Below are 15,000 nucleotides of genomic sequence, written 5' to 3' on the forward strand. Positions count from 1 at the left end.
ATACAGTCCTCCTCCTGTTGTTGTTTTTGTTGTTGTTTGGTGATACTGCTGATCAGTCAATGGTGTAATTACAACACCGTACAACCTCAGCTAGCAAAATTCATACATGTAGGCTTCAAAGAAAACGTCACGTTTTAATTAGAACACCTTATATTAAGTCTACTTCTTCTTCTTCTCCTCCTTTTTTTTATGCTTTATTGTTGTGTCTGTAAACCTTTCACTTACGGTTTTCATGACAAATGAATATGATTCTGATTCTGATTCAGTCAGGCAATGTGTGACAGCCAGTCTTGTCAGACCGACAGTGACAATCGAAACAGCAGAGATGGCAGCTGCTGCCATGATTTACGTGGACTACAATTTGATTAGAGTTGATGAAAATGTCTTGCCCAAGTTAACATCCCTGGCAGAAAAGGTAACTGTTGTCCAGATTATCTAGGATATAATTCGATTTAGAATTGAAAGTGTCATTTTTTTTCTCTTTTTTTGTTGTTGTATTTTTGTATTTTGTATTTCTTTTTATCACAACAGATTTCTCTGTGTGAAATTCGGGCTGCTCTACCCAGGGAGAGCGCGTCGCTATACTACAGCGCCACTTTTTTTTCTTTCTTTTTTTTCCTGCGTTCTGTTTTATTTGTTTTTCATATCAGTGGCTTTTTCTACAGAATTTTGCCAGGAACAACCCTTTTGTTGCCTTGGATTCTTTTACGTGCGCTAAGCGCACGCTGCGCACGGGACCTCGGTTTATCGTCTCATCCGAATAACTAGCGTCCAGACCACCACTCAAGGTCTAGTGGAGGGGGCGGGGGGGGGGGGGGGGGGGGGGGGGGGGATATCGGCGGCTGAGACGTGATTCGAACCAGCGCGCTTAGATTCTCTCGTTTCCTAGGCGGACGCGTTACCTCTAGGCCATCACTCGACTTGTATGAGTTAACATCCCTAGCATAAAAGGTAACTGTTGTCCCAATTATCTAGGCTATAATTTGATTAGAATTGAAAGTGTCTTGTCTAAGTTAACACCCCTAGGAGAAATGGTAACTGTTGTCCGGATTATCTGGGATAGATTTTTTTGAATCTTTTTTGTTATTAGTGTGGAGAATGTCTTGCCCAAGTTACATCCCCCAGCAGAGAAGGCAACAGACAATCAGACAGACAGGCTGACAGACGCAGAGAGGCGTTACCCGGGCGACAGTAATGAAGATTAGCACAAACATAGACACACAGATAGACAGACAGACAGACAGACGGACGGACTGATAGACATACCGACAGACAGATGCAGAGAGCCGTTCCCAGGCCGACAGTGATGAAGATCAGCACAGACAGACAGACAGACAGACACACACACACACACACACACACACACACACACACACACAAACAAACACACACACACACACACACACACACACACATACACACAAACACACACACACACACAACAAACACACACACACACATACACACACACACACACACAAACACATACACACAAACACACACACAAACACACACACACAAACACACACACACACACACACACACAAACAAACACACACAAACAAACACACACACACACACACACACACACACACACACACACAGCCGTTACCATGCCGACAGTGATGAAGACCAGCTGCAGCACATCGGTGTAGGCCACGGAGATCATCTGCCCCACCATGGTGTACAGCACGGTGACGCCGGCCGAAGTCACGATGCTCGTCTCCACCGTTAGCCCCACCACCACGCTCAGACTGGTGCCTGCGAACCGAAACAACTAGTACACCTGCCCAGTACCTCAGCGCATTCCCAGTACACAAGCACCTACTCAGTACATCAACACCCACAAAGTACATCAGCACCTACCCAGTACATTCTCCCGCACAGTACATCAGCACCTACTCAGTTCATCAGCACACCTACTGGGTACATGGGTAGGCCTACCATACACATCAGCACCCGCCCAGTACATTCAGCACCCATCCAGTACATCCAGCACCTACCCAGTACATCAGCACCCAACCAGCACATCAGCACCCACCCAGTACATTCAGCACCCACCCAGTACATCCAGCACCTACCCAGTACATCAGCACCCAACCAGCACATCAGCACCCACCCAGTACATCCAGCACACCTGCCCAGTACATCAGCACCCAACCAGCACATCAGCACCCACCCAGTACATTCAGCACACCTGCCCAGTACATCAGCACAGCTTCTCGGTATGTCAGCGCATTCCCAGTGCATCAGCACTTACCCAGTACATCAACACCTAACAGTACATCAGCACACGTACCCAGTACATCAGCACAGCTACTCGGTATATCAGCGCATTCCCAGTCCATCAGCACTCTCCTAGTACACGACCACCTACCCAGTACATCAGCACACATACCCAACATAATCGTTAGCACATATCCAGAACATCAGCACACCTACCCAACACATTAACAGCTACAAAGTACTAGTACATCAGCACCAACCCAGTATAATTTCACCAACCTTACATCAGCACACCTAATCAACACATTAGCACACCTACCGATCACATTAGCACACCTACCCAACACATTAGCACACCTGTCCAACACATCAGCACACCTGCCCAACACATCAGCATACCTGCCATCTAACACATTAACATACCTACCTAACACATTAGCATCTGCCCAGTACCTCAGCATACCTACCGAACAGATCAACGAACCTTCCCGGTTCATCGGCATCTTCCCAGTACATCAGCACCAACTCAGTACATCAGCACCAACTCAGTACATCAGTACCAACCCAGTACTTCAGAAGACCTACTCAGTTCTGCAGCACCTATGCAGTACATTCGCCTTCCCAGTACATCAGCATTTACTCAGTACGTCAGCACACCTACCCTGCACATTAGCACTTGACAATCACTTACCCAGTTCGCGCGAATCAGGACCCACCAAGGAAATTCTACCCAGTGTGTTAGCGTCTACTCAGTACATTAGCACCTACCCAGTACATTCGTCAACCCAGTATATTCGCCTACCCAGTACATCAACACCTACCCAGTACATCAGCGTATCTACTCAGTACAACAGCGCACCTACCCAGTACATCAGCACCTACTCAGTACATCAGCACCTACCCAGCGCATTGAGGATGGCTGCAGTCCAGAAGACATCCCCACACAGCGAGGCCAGGTACACCAAGCAGGCCACCAGGCGTCCATACCTGTGTCAGGAAGAAACACGTTCCACAGTGTTTTCGGTGCACTTTTTTTTTTTTCACTCACCAACCTTATATCTATAGGTTTTTAATTTTTTTTTAATTATCATTTCGTTTCGTGCAATCCCATAAGCAAGTATTAATAGACGTGAGGTTTGTTTTCTCGCATTTCTTTCTAATCTGAAAATCATAATAAATGAGGGGAAAAAAATCATCAAACACACACCCACACACGTAGCCTGAGCATGCGCAAAGACACAGACATCCAGAGACACAGACACACGAACACAGACACAGACACTTCCCCACCCCCTCACTCCCCCCCCCCCCCACCCCCCAACACACACACACACGCACACACACACACACACACACACACACACACACACACACACACACACACACACACACACACACATAAACACTCTGACATCATCAGACGCACCGCTTAACGTTTAATGTCTCTATGCTCATTTGGTGCTGCCAAAACCATGTGAAATTTCACTACTTCTTTCTGTATGAGCAAGGGGGCATGAAAAGACTACATTAAAGGTATGCATGATAGTCATTCGAGTCTTTCCCAAGTTACATCCCCACAACACACCACAGCACATCACAACACAACACAGCACACTACAGCACAGCACAGCACAACACATCACACCACAGCACAGCACAGCACAGCACAACACAGCACAGCACAGCACAACACAACACAGCACACTACAGCACAGCACAGCACAACACATCACACCACAGCACAGCACAACACAGCACAGCACAACACAGCACAGCACAACACTACACAACACAACACAACACACCACAGCACAGCACAGCACAACACACACAAACACACACACACACACACACACACACACACACACACACACTACCACCACCACCACCACCACAGCACAGCACAACACAACACAACACACCACATCACACAGCAGCACAACACAGCACAGCACAGCACACTACAGCACAGCACAACACACACACACACACACACACATGCACACCACCACCACCACCACCACACCACAGCACAACACAACACAGCACAGCACACTACAGCACAGCACAACACACACACACACACACACACACACACACACACATGCACACCACCACCACCACCACCACACCACAGCACAACACAACACACACACACACACACACACACACACACACACATGCACACCACCACCACCACCACCACACCACAACACAGCACACCACACCACACCACAGCACACCACCACCACCACCACCACACCACAGCACAACACAACACACACACACACACACACACACACACACACACATGCACACCACCACCACCACCACCACACCACAGCACAACACACACACACCACACCACACCACAGCACACCACAGCACAACAAAACATTCCACACCACACCACACCACAGCACAACACACCACACCACACCACACCACAACACAGCACACCACAACACAGCACAGCACAGCACAGCACAGCACAGCACAGCACAGCACAGCACAGCACAGCACAGCACAGCACAGCACACCACAGCACAACACACCACACCACACCACAACACAGCACAGCACAGCACAGCACAGCACAGCCCAGCCCAGCCCAGCCCAGCCCAGCCCAGCACAGCACAGCACAGCACAGCACAGCACAGCAGAGCACAGCACAGCACAGCACAGCCCAGCACAGCACAGCACAGCACAGCACAGCACAGCACAGCACAGCACAGCACAGCACAGCACAGCACAGCCCAGCCCAGCCCAGCACAGCACAGCACAGCACAGTACAGCACAGCACAACACACCAAACCACAACACAGAACAGCACAGTACAGAACAGCACAACACACCAAACCACAGCACAGCACAACACACCAAACCACAGCACAGCACAGCACAGTACAGCACAGCACAGCACAGCACAGCACAGCACAGCACAGCCCCCGTACCTCTCCTCCACTGGCTGTAGCATGGTGATGTAGCGGGCACGACGCATGGGACCCGCGAAGAACGCTCCTCCTGCACAGCACAGGCCGCGGTGTGAGTGGGTGTTGTTGTTGTTATTGCTGCTGCTGCTGGTGGTGGTGGTGGTGGTGGTGCTGCTGTTGTTGTTGTTGTTGTTGTTGTTGTTGTTGTTGTTACTGCTGCTGCTGCTGCTGCTGCTGCTGTTGTTGTTGTTGTTGTTGTTGTTGCTGTTGTTGTTGTTGTTGTTGTTGACGTTGTTACTGCTGTTGCTGTTGTTGCTGCTGCTGCTGCTGTTGTTGTTGTTGTTGTTGCTGTTGTTGTTGCTGCTGCTGCTGTTGTTGTTGCTGCTGTTGTTGTTATTGTTGCTGTCGTTGGTGTTGTTGCTGATGTTGTTGTGTTGACTGTGATCATATTGATGAAATGCCGGTGAGAGAAGGGGAGAGAGAGAGGGAGAGAGAGAGGGGGGTAGGGAGAAGGAGAGAGAGAAAGAAAAAGTTAGAGGCAAAGACAGACAGACAGATAAAAACAACAACAGAGAGAGCACAGAGAGAGAGAAAGAGAGAGACAGATAGACAGAGAAAGAGACAACAGATAGACAGACAGACAGACAGACAGAGAGTGAGACAGAGACAGAGAGAGACAGAGAGGGATGGATAGACAGACGGACTCAGATATGGATGTCTGAAATCTTGAATAGCCCTATTTGAAGAAAGAAGAAGAAGAAGAAGAAGAAGAAGAAGAAGAAGAAGAAGAAGAAGAAGATGATGATGATGATGATGATGATGATGATGATGATGATGAACAAGATCACCATCAACAACACCACCACCACCACCAACGACAACATGACTGACCCAGGACGAGTCCCACAGTGATGGCGAAGGGGGATATAGTCCATGCCAGTCCGCTTGTTACGATGGACTCTGCTGTTCCGTTAATGAAACCTCCCCCCACCGTTGTTGCTGATCGATGGAAAAAAAGAAAGAAAAAGACACACACACACACACACGCACGCACACGCACGCACGCACGTACACACATACACACGCACGCACGCACACACACACTAACACACACACGCACGCACGCACACACACACACACACACACACACACACACACACACGCACGCACGCACACACACACACAAACAAACACACACAGACACAGACACACATGCACACACACACACACACACACACACACACACACACACACACACACACACACACACACACACACTTCAAATTTAAAGAAAGAAAAAAGGTGCGTTAACATTTGAAACAACCCGCCCTCTCTTTTTTCATGCATATTAGTTTTGGTGGAGAAGATACGCTGTTTATGTTGACAAGTATAATGACACATAACATTCTGTTATTGCTCCCCCTCTTCACATGTGAGGCAATTTTAAAGGAATAAACTATCTGAGTATGAGTCTTTGTCTGTCTGTCTGTCTGTCTCTGTCTGTCTGTCTCTCATACACACATATACATACATACATACATACATACATACAGACAGACAGACACAGACAGACACAGACACACACACAGACACACACACAGACACACACACACACACACACACACACACACACACACACACACACACATCCATCCATCCAGACAGACAGACAGACAGATAAAATAATCCGAAATTCTCAGTAACAATAATCAACCACTCTGCCCCAAGCATCTGGAAACACCAAAAGTAGATCAGCTTAACAGAAACATCAAATTGCACATGCATGCTACTAAAGGGGCTGATCGACTATCAGACACCGTCGTACGGCTGCGATACGAATTCAACGCTTTACGTTCAAACAGTGCGAGGAATTGTCGCACGGGCCCTTGTCACGCGATTCACAACAATTATTTGATTGGTTCTCACTCACCGCTGTCGATTCCCAAAATTGAACGGAATGACAATCCTCCAGACACAATCAGACTGTCACAAATCGGTGACACGTACTATTTCAATCTATAAACGTGACTGCCGTAGTGGCGGAAAACAACGATTATGCGCGAGTTATTGTCACGGTACGGAACGGCACGTGCAATACGTGTCCGATTGGTGGATCAACCCCTGCTCTCACACCACTGACCAAAGAATCGGATCTATTTTTAGATCAGTGGGGGAAATATGGTCTATTTTTAGATCAGTGGGGAAAATAGGTTCTATTTTTAGATCAGTGGGAAAACATGATCTATTTTTAGAACAGCGGGGGCCCTCACCAATCATGGTCATGACGCCCACCACGCCGTGAAGACTTCGGCCCGCCACCACCGCCTCCTCACTCTCCCTCACCTCCGACCTCGCCTCCGTGACCTCTGACCTTGACCCGGTAACCTTGACACAGCGGGCGGCTACCACGCCCACGATGAGGATGGCCAAGTAGAAGACCACCAAGGTCACGACCCCAGCGATCAGCAAGGTCGCCATGGTGAGTGACCTTCACGGGCAGTAACTCTGGAAAAAAAAAGAGGGGGAATTAAGTGGGCAGTGGTGGTAGGGCGAGCACAGTGCGCGCACGTGCAGACTTGTCCACACAAGTTTCGGTTTCAGTTTTAAGGAGTCGTAAAAGTGTGTTGACGGATCCAGATACGATACAGGATATCTATCTTCTTTCATAAGATCAGCATTCACTTACACATGCACACACACTCACATGCACACACACGCGCACGGACACACGCATGCACGCACACACACACACACGCACGGACACAGACGCACACGTGCGCGCGTGTGTGAAACAGAACACACACGGGACCACAGCAACAACAAAACCAAACAGCCAAACCCGTGCACTACATTCACATCGACATGTTTCAGTCTCCATCAATAATCTTTGTGTTCGACTCAGTGTGTGTGTGTGTGTGTGTGTGTGTGTGTGTGTGTGTGTGTGTGTGTGTGTGTGTGTGTGGTCTAGTTTTGTTTTCAATTCAAAAGCTTAAAAACATGTATATGTATATATAAAAACTTAAAAACGTATATATATATATATATATATATATATATATATATATATATACAATCATCATCATCATTTATAATAGTAGTACTACATCATTTGTTACAGAGGTACTAGTAGTAGTTGTGGTAGTAATAGTAAGTAGCAGCATCAGCAGCACCTTTTTTCCAAGATAGCCTCCTTACCCTGTCTCTTCTTTGTCATCAGTTTCTCAAGATTTAGAGTTATACATGCTTGTGAATGACTGGTTTGAAAGCGTTTTGATTTGACAAATAAATCAAAATTTTTAATTAAAAAAAAACATTGTGACCCTCCATCACGGAATGAGTCGCTTTGCACCTGACCAACTTTGCCGCTAGCGGCGATTTTAGGCGGGTGGGGTCAGGTTGTCCGATTTCAGATTTTGACTTTATAGTAAACTTTAGGCTTTCTTTTATATCATATTGAAGTATCTAGGCATAATTGTGTCTTCTTTTGACTTAAAAGTGTGCTTAAGATACCTAACCAATCATTCTGATCGCCTATGACTTCGCAAAATCGGTCAACTTTGACAAGTTTGCCCTCCCTATCTCTTGGAATCGACCGGTCGAAACATAATCGTTCTTAAGGTCAAGTCCGTCTCTTTCAGTTTATGTCTTTCTCATTGGTTAAGTTTTAAACTACGAGCCAATCGTCGCTTTCAAAATAATGACACACTACGTAAACAATGCGTCACTATTTGTTTACCTGTGTGCTAGCTGAATCGGTAGCGTTAAGCATCACTGACTTGAAGTTGTGTACTTTGTGTAATGGAGAGAGTTACCACTCTTTACTATTTGTTAATGCGTCACTATGAAGGAAAACCCCCTGTCACTGGCCGAGAGAGACCACGTGACGAGACCAGCCATTCAGCTTAAATAAACATGGTCGCAGTGAACGGAAGCACGCATTTCAACAGAGGTTTGGCTTTTTTTTTTTTTTTTTTTTTCTTTCTTTTCGTTACACGACCAACATCGACTTGCCAATGACTCTGTCGTGGTTCATGCACGCCGGGTATTTTCGTGTTTCCATAACCCACCGAACTCTGACATGAGTTACAGGATCTTTAACATGCGTATTTGATCTTCTGCGTGCGTATACACACGAAGGGGGTTCAGGTACTAGCAGGTCTGCTTATATGTTAACTTGGGAGATCAGATAAAATCTCCACCCTTTACCCACTGGCCAGGCGCAGTTACCGTGATTCGAACCCGGGACCCTCAGATTGAAAGTCCAATGCTTAAACCACTCGGCTATTGCGCCCGTCGAATTTCTGACAAGATACGCTTGCGGTACAAAAAATTTGCCATTAAGTGAAAAAGACGACGTTTGTGAGTTTCTAACCCAGTACTTCATTGATGGAGCTGACCATTCCAACTAGGCTGATGGTCATGAAATCAATCTCAGTGAATACGAAGGCGACACTGATTTCGAAAGCAGTCGACGCTGGTTTGTCGTTCAGCTTTCAGCAACAATAATATTAATTTTGGTGTAGATGACGAATCAACATTTGCACTTGATACAGAAAGGTTGGAAGACTTCACACCCACACACACACACACACACACACACACACACACACACACACACACACACACACACACGGTCCCTTTACAGTTTAACCATTACATGTAACTGAGCATGGGAAAGTATAAGGGCATGACATTATGAACAGTTTTCAGTTTCACAGAATTTGCTTCAATGGATATTTTATGTGTATATGTCAGGTTGGTGTGTGTGTCTGTGTCTGTGTTGTTTTGAGGTAAATAAATATAGAGTTGTGTCAACAGTAAATACTAAGAGTATTACTAATAGTTCAACTTTTTTCTGCCCTGAAAGATATGATGGTACTTTATATGCCTGCCTGTACACCAACGAATAATTCTGAGATCACAGCTGGCAAGTCATGTCATCAGAAGGAGAGGCAACACCACCACACTAACTACACTGTCAACTAAAGAATTGTCTGCTGGTGAACTCCTATCTATGAGTGAGTGATTTTGTGGCCAACTGTTCATGTACTATGATTCATAGTATAAATTTACCATAAAGTGTGCAAACTTATTTTCTTTTTACAAACTTTGTATAGATGTACATGTATGGAATTGTAAAGTTTTACATAGACATTTACATAAATGATATCAGTGTGCATGTTCTTGACATGCCACTATAAATAAAGTAACTTAATGCATTGCAGCATGTCAAGCACATGCACACTGATATGCACACTGATACTCATAGTGATACAGCATTAATAATCACTATTCCATACTTTTATTATCATTAAACTGCTTTATCTGATTATATTATGAAATATATATATATATATATATATATATATATATATATCTGTGTGTGTGTGTGTGTATTCTTTTTTTTATTGTCTGATAAAGTACATAGAACTAGAAGTAAAGCATTTTGTAAAGTCCTGTGTAAAGAATGAAAGCTGTGATGTGCATGTACAAAACTGAAATTACTGTTTGATATTTAATCTAACATTATCAGCATTAATGAATATAAACTTCAGAACATATAGAAAATAATTCAAAGCAAAGAAAATGAAAAGAGATTAAGAAGTATTACATAACAAACTGTTTCAGGATAAACCAATTATTTTTAAAACATACTGATACCACCGGTGGAGAAAAAAGAGTGGAGGAAGAAGGTTCAACATCAACGCCATCCACCCTGATGACTAATACTTTGTACCACAAGAATTGATTACGTTTGCCACATAACTGCACTTTTTTTTTCTTTTTTTTTAAGCAGACTGAGTGTTTGTTTGATGAGGTTGTGTGTCTTTATAGTGTGAAGTATGGGTTTGGCAAGTAGGTTTTCTTTGTAGATGAAGTGTTTGAAGTGTTCATTTGGATTATGAAGTGTATTTCATTTGATGCTATGCTGGGATAAAAGGCACGTGAACTTGTACCTTTTGTGTGAGCAGTTTTGTTGTATGGATCTTTTTTGTTAGTGTGTTGTGCTTGTTGCATGGATTATGGTAACATCACAAGCACAGTAAGCCAGCGAGTACACTGAATTAGAACAATTACATGATACGGCATCATGATTTAGCATTTTTTCCCCTTTAATCTGGCTTAAAATTTAGTACACATACTATACAATGCAAAAGTTTCATAGCAATTGGACCACAAACAACACCACAACAAAACTAATCTTAAAACTGGTAGGTTTTTAGTCATGTTCAGCTGATTAAAAAGTAAGTATACTCACCCCTCAGTCACAATTCTTTCAAAAAAAAAAAGAAAAGAAAAAGAAAGAAAAGAAAACAACAACAACAACGACAAAATCGTATTTGAATAAATTCAAGTCAACTCATTATCTTTCTTTCAAACTTTGTGCAATAGTGGATATTGCCACTAAGTATGTGCGTGCCAAATTTCATGAACATATCTTGCTTAGAAGTATGTGGTTGCTATGGATATGTTCCAAAACTTTTCGGCCTTGATTCTCAGTTCGTTTACTTCCGCGACTATAGAATTTCAAATCACAATTACATTTCACAAAATCATCCGATTTACAAACTTTTTTTTTATTTTGCTGCAAAGCTCTTTTATTGCAGATTTGTGATATACCAATAACTAACAAGAGAGGCAAGGCCTTCAAGACTCACTTGTGATACACTTAAAAAAATGTAATCGTTAAAATATGTTCTGTATTTGTTATTATAAAGCTTCGGATTAAAAGAAAAAGAAGAAGAAAAAAAGTCCTAACGGCAGATTCGAACTCCGCGTTTTGGGTGAGAAGAAACTGTCTAACCCATTACACTATCGTGGCTCCTAAACTGACGTTCAAAAATATTATATTTAAACATGCTTTTTTTTAAGGGCGATAAATCGATTGCGGTATTCGCGGTGAGAACGCTGTTTAAATCATATTATTCTGGTATATCTTGGGCATTCAAAAAAATCTTTAAGAGCAATTAAAAATTCTTTTTAAGTCGCAATCACACTGCAACATTTAGACGTTTTCTCTGGATCTAGATAGACGCACAAGTTTCAGTTAGTTACACACGGTTGATTCAATTTCTCTTTTATGTTCATTCTAATTTTATAGTTTTAAAGTTGATATGAAAATTGAGTATTTTGTTAAATTAATAACACGCAGAACCAAGCACAAGTACTTCTAAACGTCTTATGAAGTGAAAAGGACTTCATTTTGAGAAAAGTCAAGACTGGAAATTTTTGCGTTTCATCAATTCAAGGGTATTAACTCACATGGTTTATTATTTTTAACTGTGAATTCCAACTGATTCTGTGGATATTTTTATGGCAGTTTGGGGCATCATCCAGTAAGTGATGAGGCGTTCACAAATCTTTCCCTGAATAAATATTTAACGGTCTCCTTCTCCAACTTTCCATCACATGTTATCGTGTATTGTCGATTGAATATAGGATTGAACGGGCAGGTCAACAACTCGAAACAAAATGGCGTTGTTCGCTTTCGTGAAGAATATGAGCACGCGCTTTGAATGTGTATAAATATGTGTGCGTAATTGATTTTTGCCCATGACCTTCAGGACTCAGCCAATAGATCTATAAAGTCCACTCGTAGTATTGATTTTAGTATTTTCCGAAAAAGACCACTTGGGCGAATGAACATAATGAAAGCCCTGTTCACTGAGAGTAAAACACACAAGCTTTTTATGTATTGAGTATAATTTCAAAATGTAATGTTTAAGATGAGAAAGACCAGTTTAAAGTAAATTAAGTCCCCTAGCATTAATTACAGATTAATTTCCCTTTTTTACTATCTGCACCAAAACGTTTGTAAAATAAATATAAATTCCATGCTCAGCAAACGAAGTTTCTGTTTGAACAAAAAATGATAATAATGACTGCTCTTGTTGCGTCAGAATATCAGATCAAAGTACCAAGTTTAGAGAATAAAAAATATATAAATATAACAGTAAATGCAGTTTGCATATATTTTGGCTTCTTTCTTATATTTTTTTGTGCCCATCCCAGAGGTGCAATATTGTTTTAAACAAGATGACTGGAAAGAACTGATTTTTTCCTATTTTTATGCCTAACTTGGTGTCAACTGACAAAGTATTTGCAGAGAAAATGTCAATGTTAAAGTTTACCACGGACACACACACACACACACACACACACACACACACAGACAACCGAACACCGCGTTAAAACATAGACTCACTTTGTTTACACAAGTAAGTAAAAAATCGACCTCTGGTGCAAAGCGACTCATTCCATGGTGGAGGATCACTTAAATTGATAATGTCTCTGTACAAGACTCAGCGCTATATAAATACTAATTAGTAGTAGCAGTAATAGTAGTAGTAGCAGATATTAATATATATATATATATATATATATTTTTTTTTTTTTTTTTTTTTTCACGTTCCTTCATTTTTAAGGAACAGTGTGGGCTGTGTCGTCACAACGGAACGCACATGTTATTCTTGTTCCTTGTAGTAGGCTACTGAGGACCCAGTCACTTGACTACCCAGTAGTGCCACCCCACTTAAAAGGTTCGAGTAGACAGCAGAAATGACGGAGTCGCCACCCGTCGAACAATGGGGGTGGTGAAACTTGAGCCGCGAGACGAAGAGGAGCTCTGAAGCTATCATTCCCTTGCCGATGCTGGTGACTATGATAATTATTGTTTGAAAATTGTGGCGCTTCTTTTTCTTCTGAGTTTGGTGTGTGTGTGTGTGTGTGTGTGTGGTGTGGTGTGTGTTGTGGTGTGTCGTGTGTGTGTGTGTGTGTTTGTGTGTGTGGTGTGTGTGAGTGTGTGTCTGTGTGTGTGTTGTGGTGTGTTGTGGTGTGTGTGTTGTGGTGTGTGTGTGTGTGTGTGTGTGTGTGTGTGGTGTGTTGTGGTGTGTCGTGTGTGTGTGTGTGTGTGTGGTGTGGTGTGGTGTGATGTGTGTGTGTGTTGTGTTGTGTTGTGATGTGTGTTTTGTGGAGGGAGGGAGTGTTGGGGGGATGGGGGGGGAGTGGTGGTGGGGGGGAGTTATGTATTGTGGGTGTGGCTGGTACGCAGGTGTATGTGCCCAGTTGGGAGGAATGTGATGAAGGTGGTGGTGGGAGAGGGGATGAGAGAGTGGCAGGCAGCGTGCGCGCGCATGCGAGAGTGCTAAAACCAAAACGAATCATTACATTATTCATCATAAGATTCCATTCTGACTTAAGTTCATACTGCCCAAGAAAGATCGCAAAATGTATTTGAAAGCGGTCGAAATTTCAGACTTTAGGACAGGACGGAGAGAGAGACAGAGAGACACAGAGAGAGAGAGAGAGAGAGAGAGAGAGAGAGAGAGAGAGAGAGAGAGAGAGAGAGAGAACTCTGAACTGGTTTAATTCGTGAGGCCACCGACCTGTACACAAACTGAGTTAGCCAAAAATAATGAAGGAAAAAATGGAAAAACAAAAACAAGAAGACATTGCATCAATGCATACAATACATCAATCATACATATACCTGCTATTGTAGTGTAAGCATCTGATCTCGCAATGTTAAGACTTAAAGAAGAGAGGGAAGAGAGAGAATGAGAGAGGGACTGACAGAGAGAGAGAGAGAGAGAGAGAGAGAGAGAGAGAGAGAGAGAAACTGATAGAGAGCGAGAGAGACGCTAAATCTCTCAGACAGAGAGCATCTTCGTTCTGTGATAAGCAAGCTAAGAGAGAGAGAGAGAGAGAGAGAGCAATAGACAGAGAGTCAGACAGAGGCAGAGACAGAGACTGGGAAACACAGAGACAGAGACACTGCCACACATACCTACAGACAGACAAAGAGAGACAGACAGACATGCACATACTATCAAGTCTGCAG

The 15,000-nt window shown here is 43.5% G+C and overlaps 1 protein-coding gene across 1 annotated transcript in view; it reads right to left on the reverse strand.

Annotated features, from left to right (window-relative positions):
• LOC143289597 (high-affinity choline transporter 1-like) overlaps positions 1-15,000 on the reverse strand; it is a 26,740-nt gene that overhangs the window by 10,969 nt on the left and 771 nt on the right. Inside the window, exons 2-6 of the mRNA XM_076598632.1 lie at positions 7,430-7,664; positions 6,051-6,158; positions 5,181-5,250; positions 3,128-3,213; positions 1,613-1,761 (exon numbers count right to left, since the gene is read on the reverse strand). Of these exons, the coding sequence (XP_076454747.1) occupies positions 1,613-1,761; positions 3,128-3,213; positions 5,181-5,250; positions 6,051-6,158; positions 7,430-7,637 (621 nt within the window). The 5' untranslated portion in view covers positions 7,638-7,664. The remainder of the gene's footprint in view (positions 1-1,612; positions 1,762-3,127; positions 3,214-5,180; positions 5,251-6,050; positions 6,159-7,429; positions 7,665-15,000) is intronic.

Source organism: Babylonia areolata, chromosome 14 (assembly GCF_041734735.1).
Source record: "Babylonia areolata isolate BAREFJ2019XMU chromosome 14, ASM4173473v1, whole genome shotgun sequence".
Taxonomy (NCBI): domain Eukaryota; kingdom Metazoa; phylum Mollusca; class Gastropoda; order Neogastropoda; family Buccinidae; genus Babylonia; species Babylonia areolata.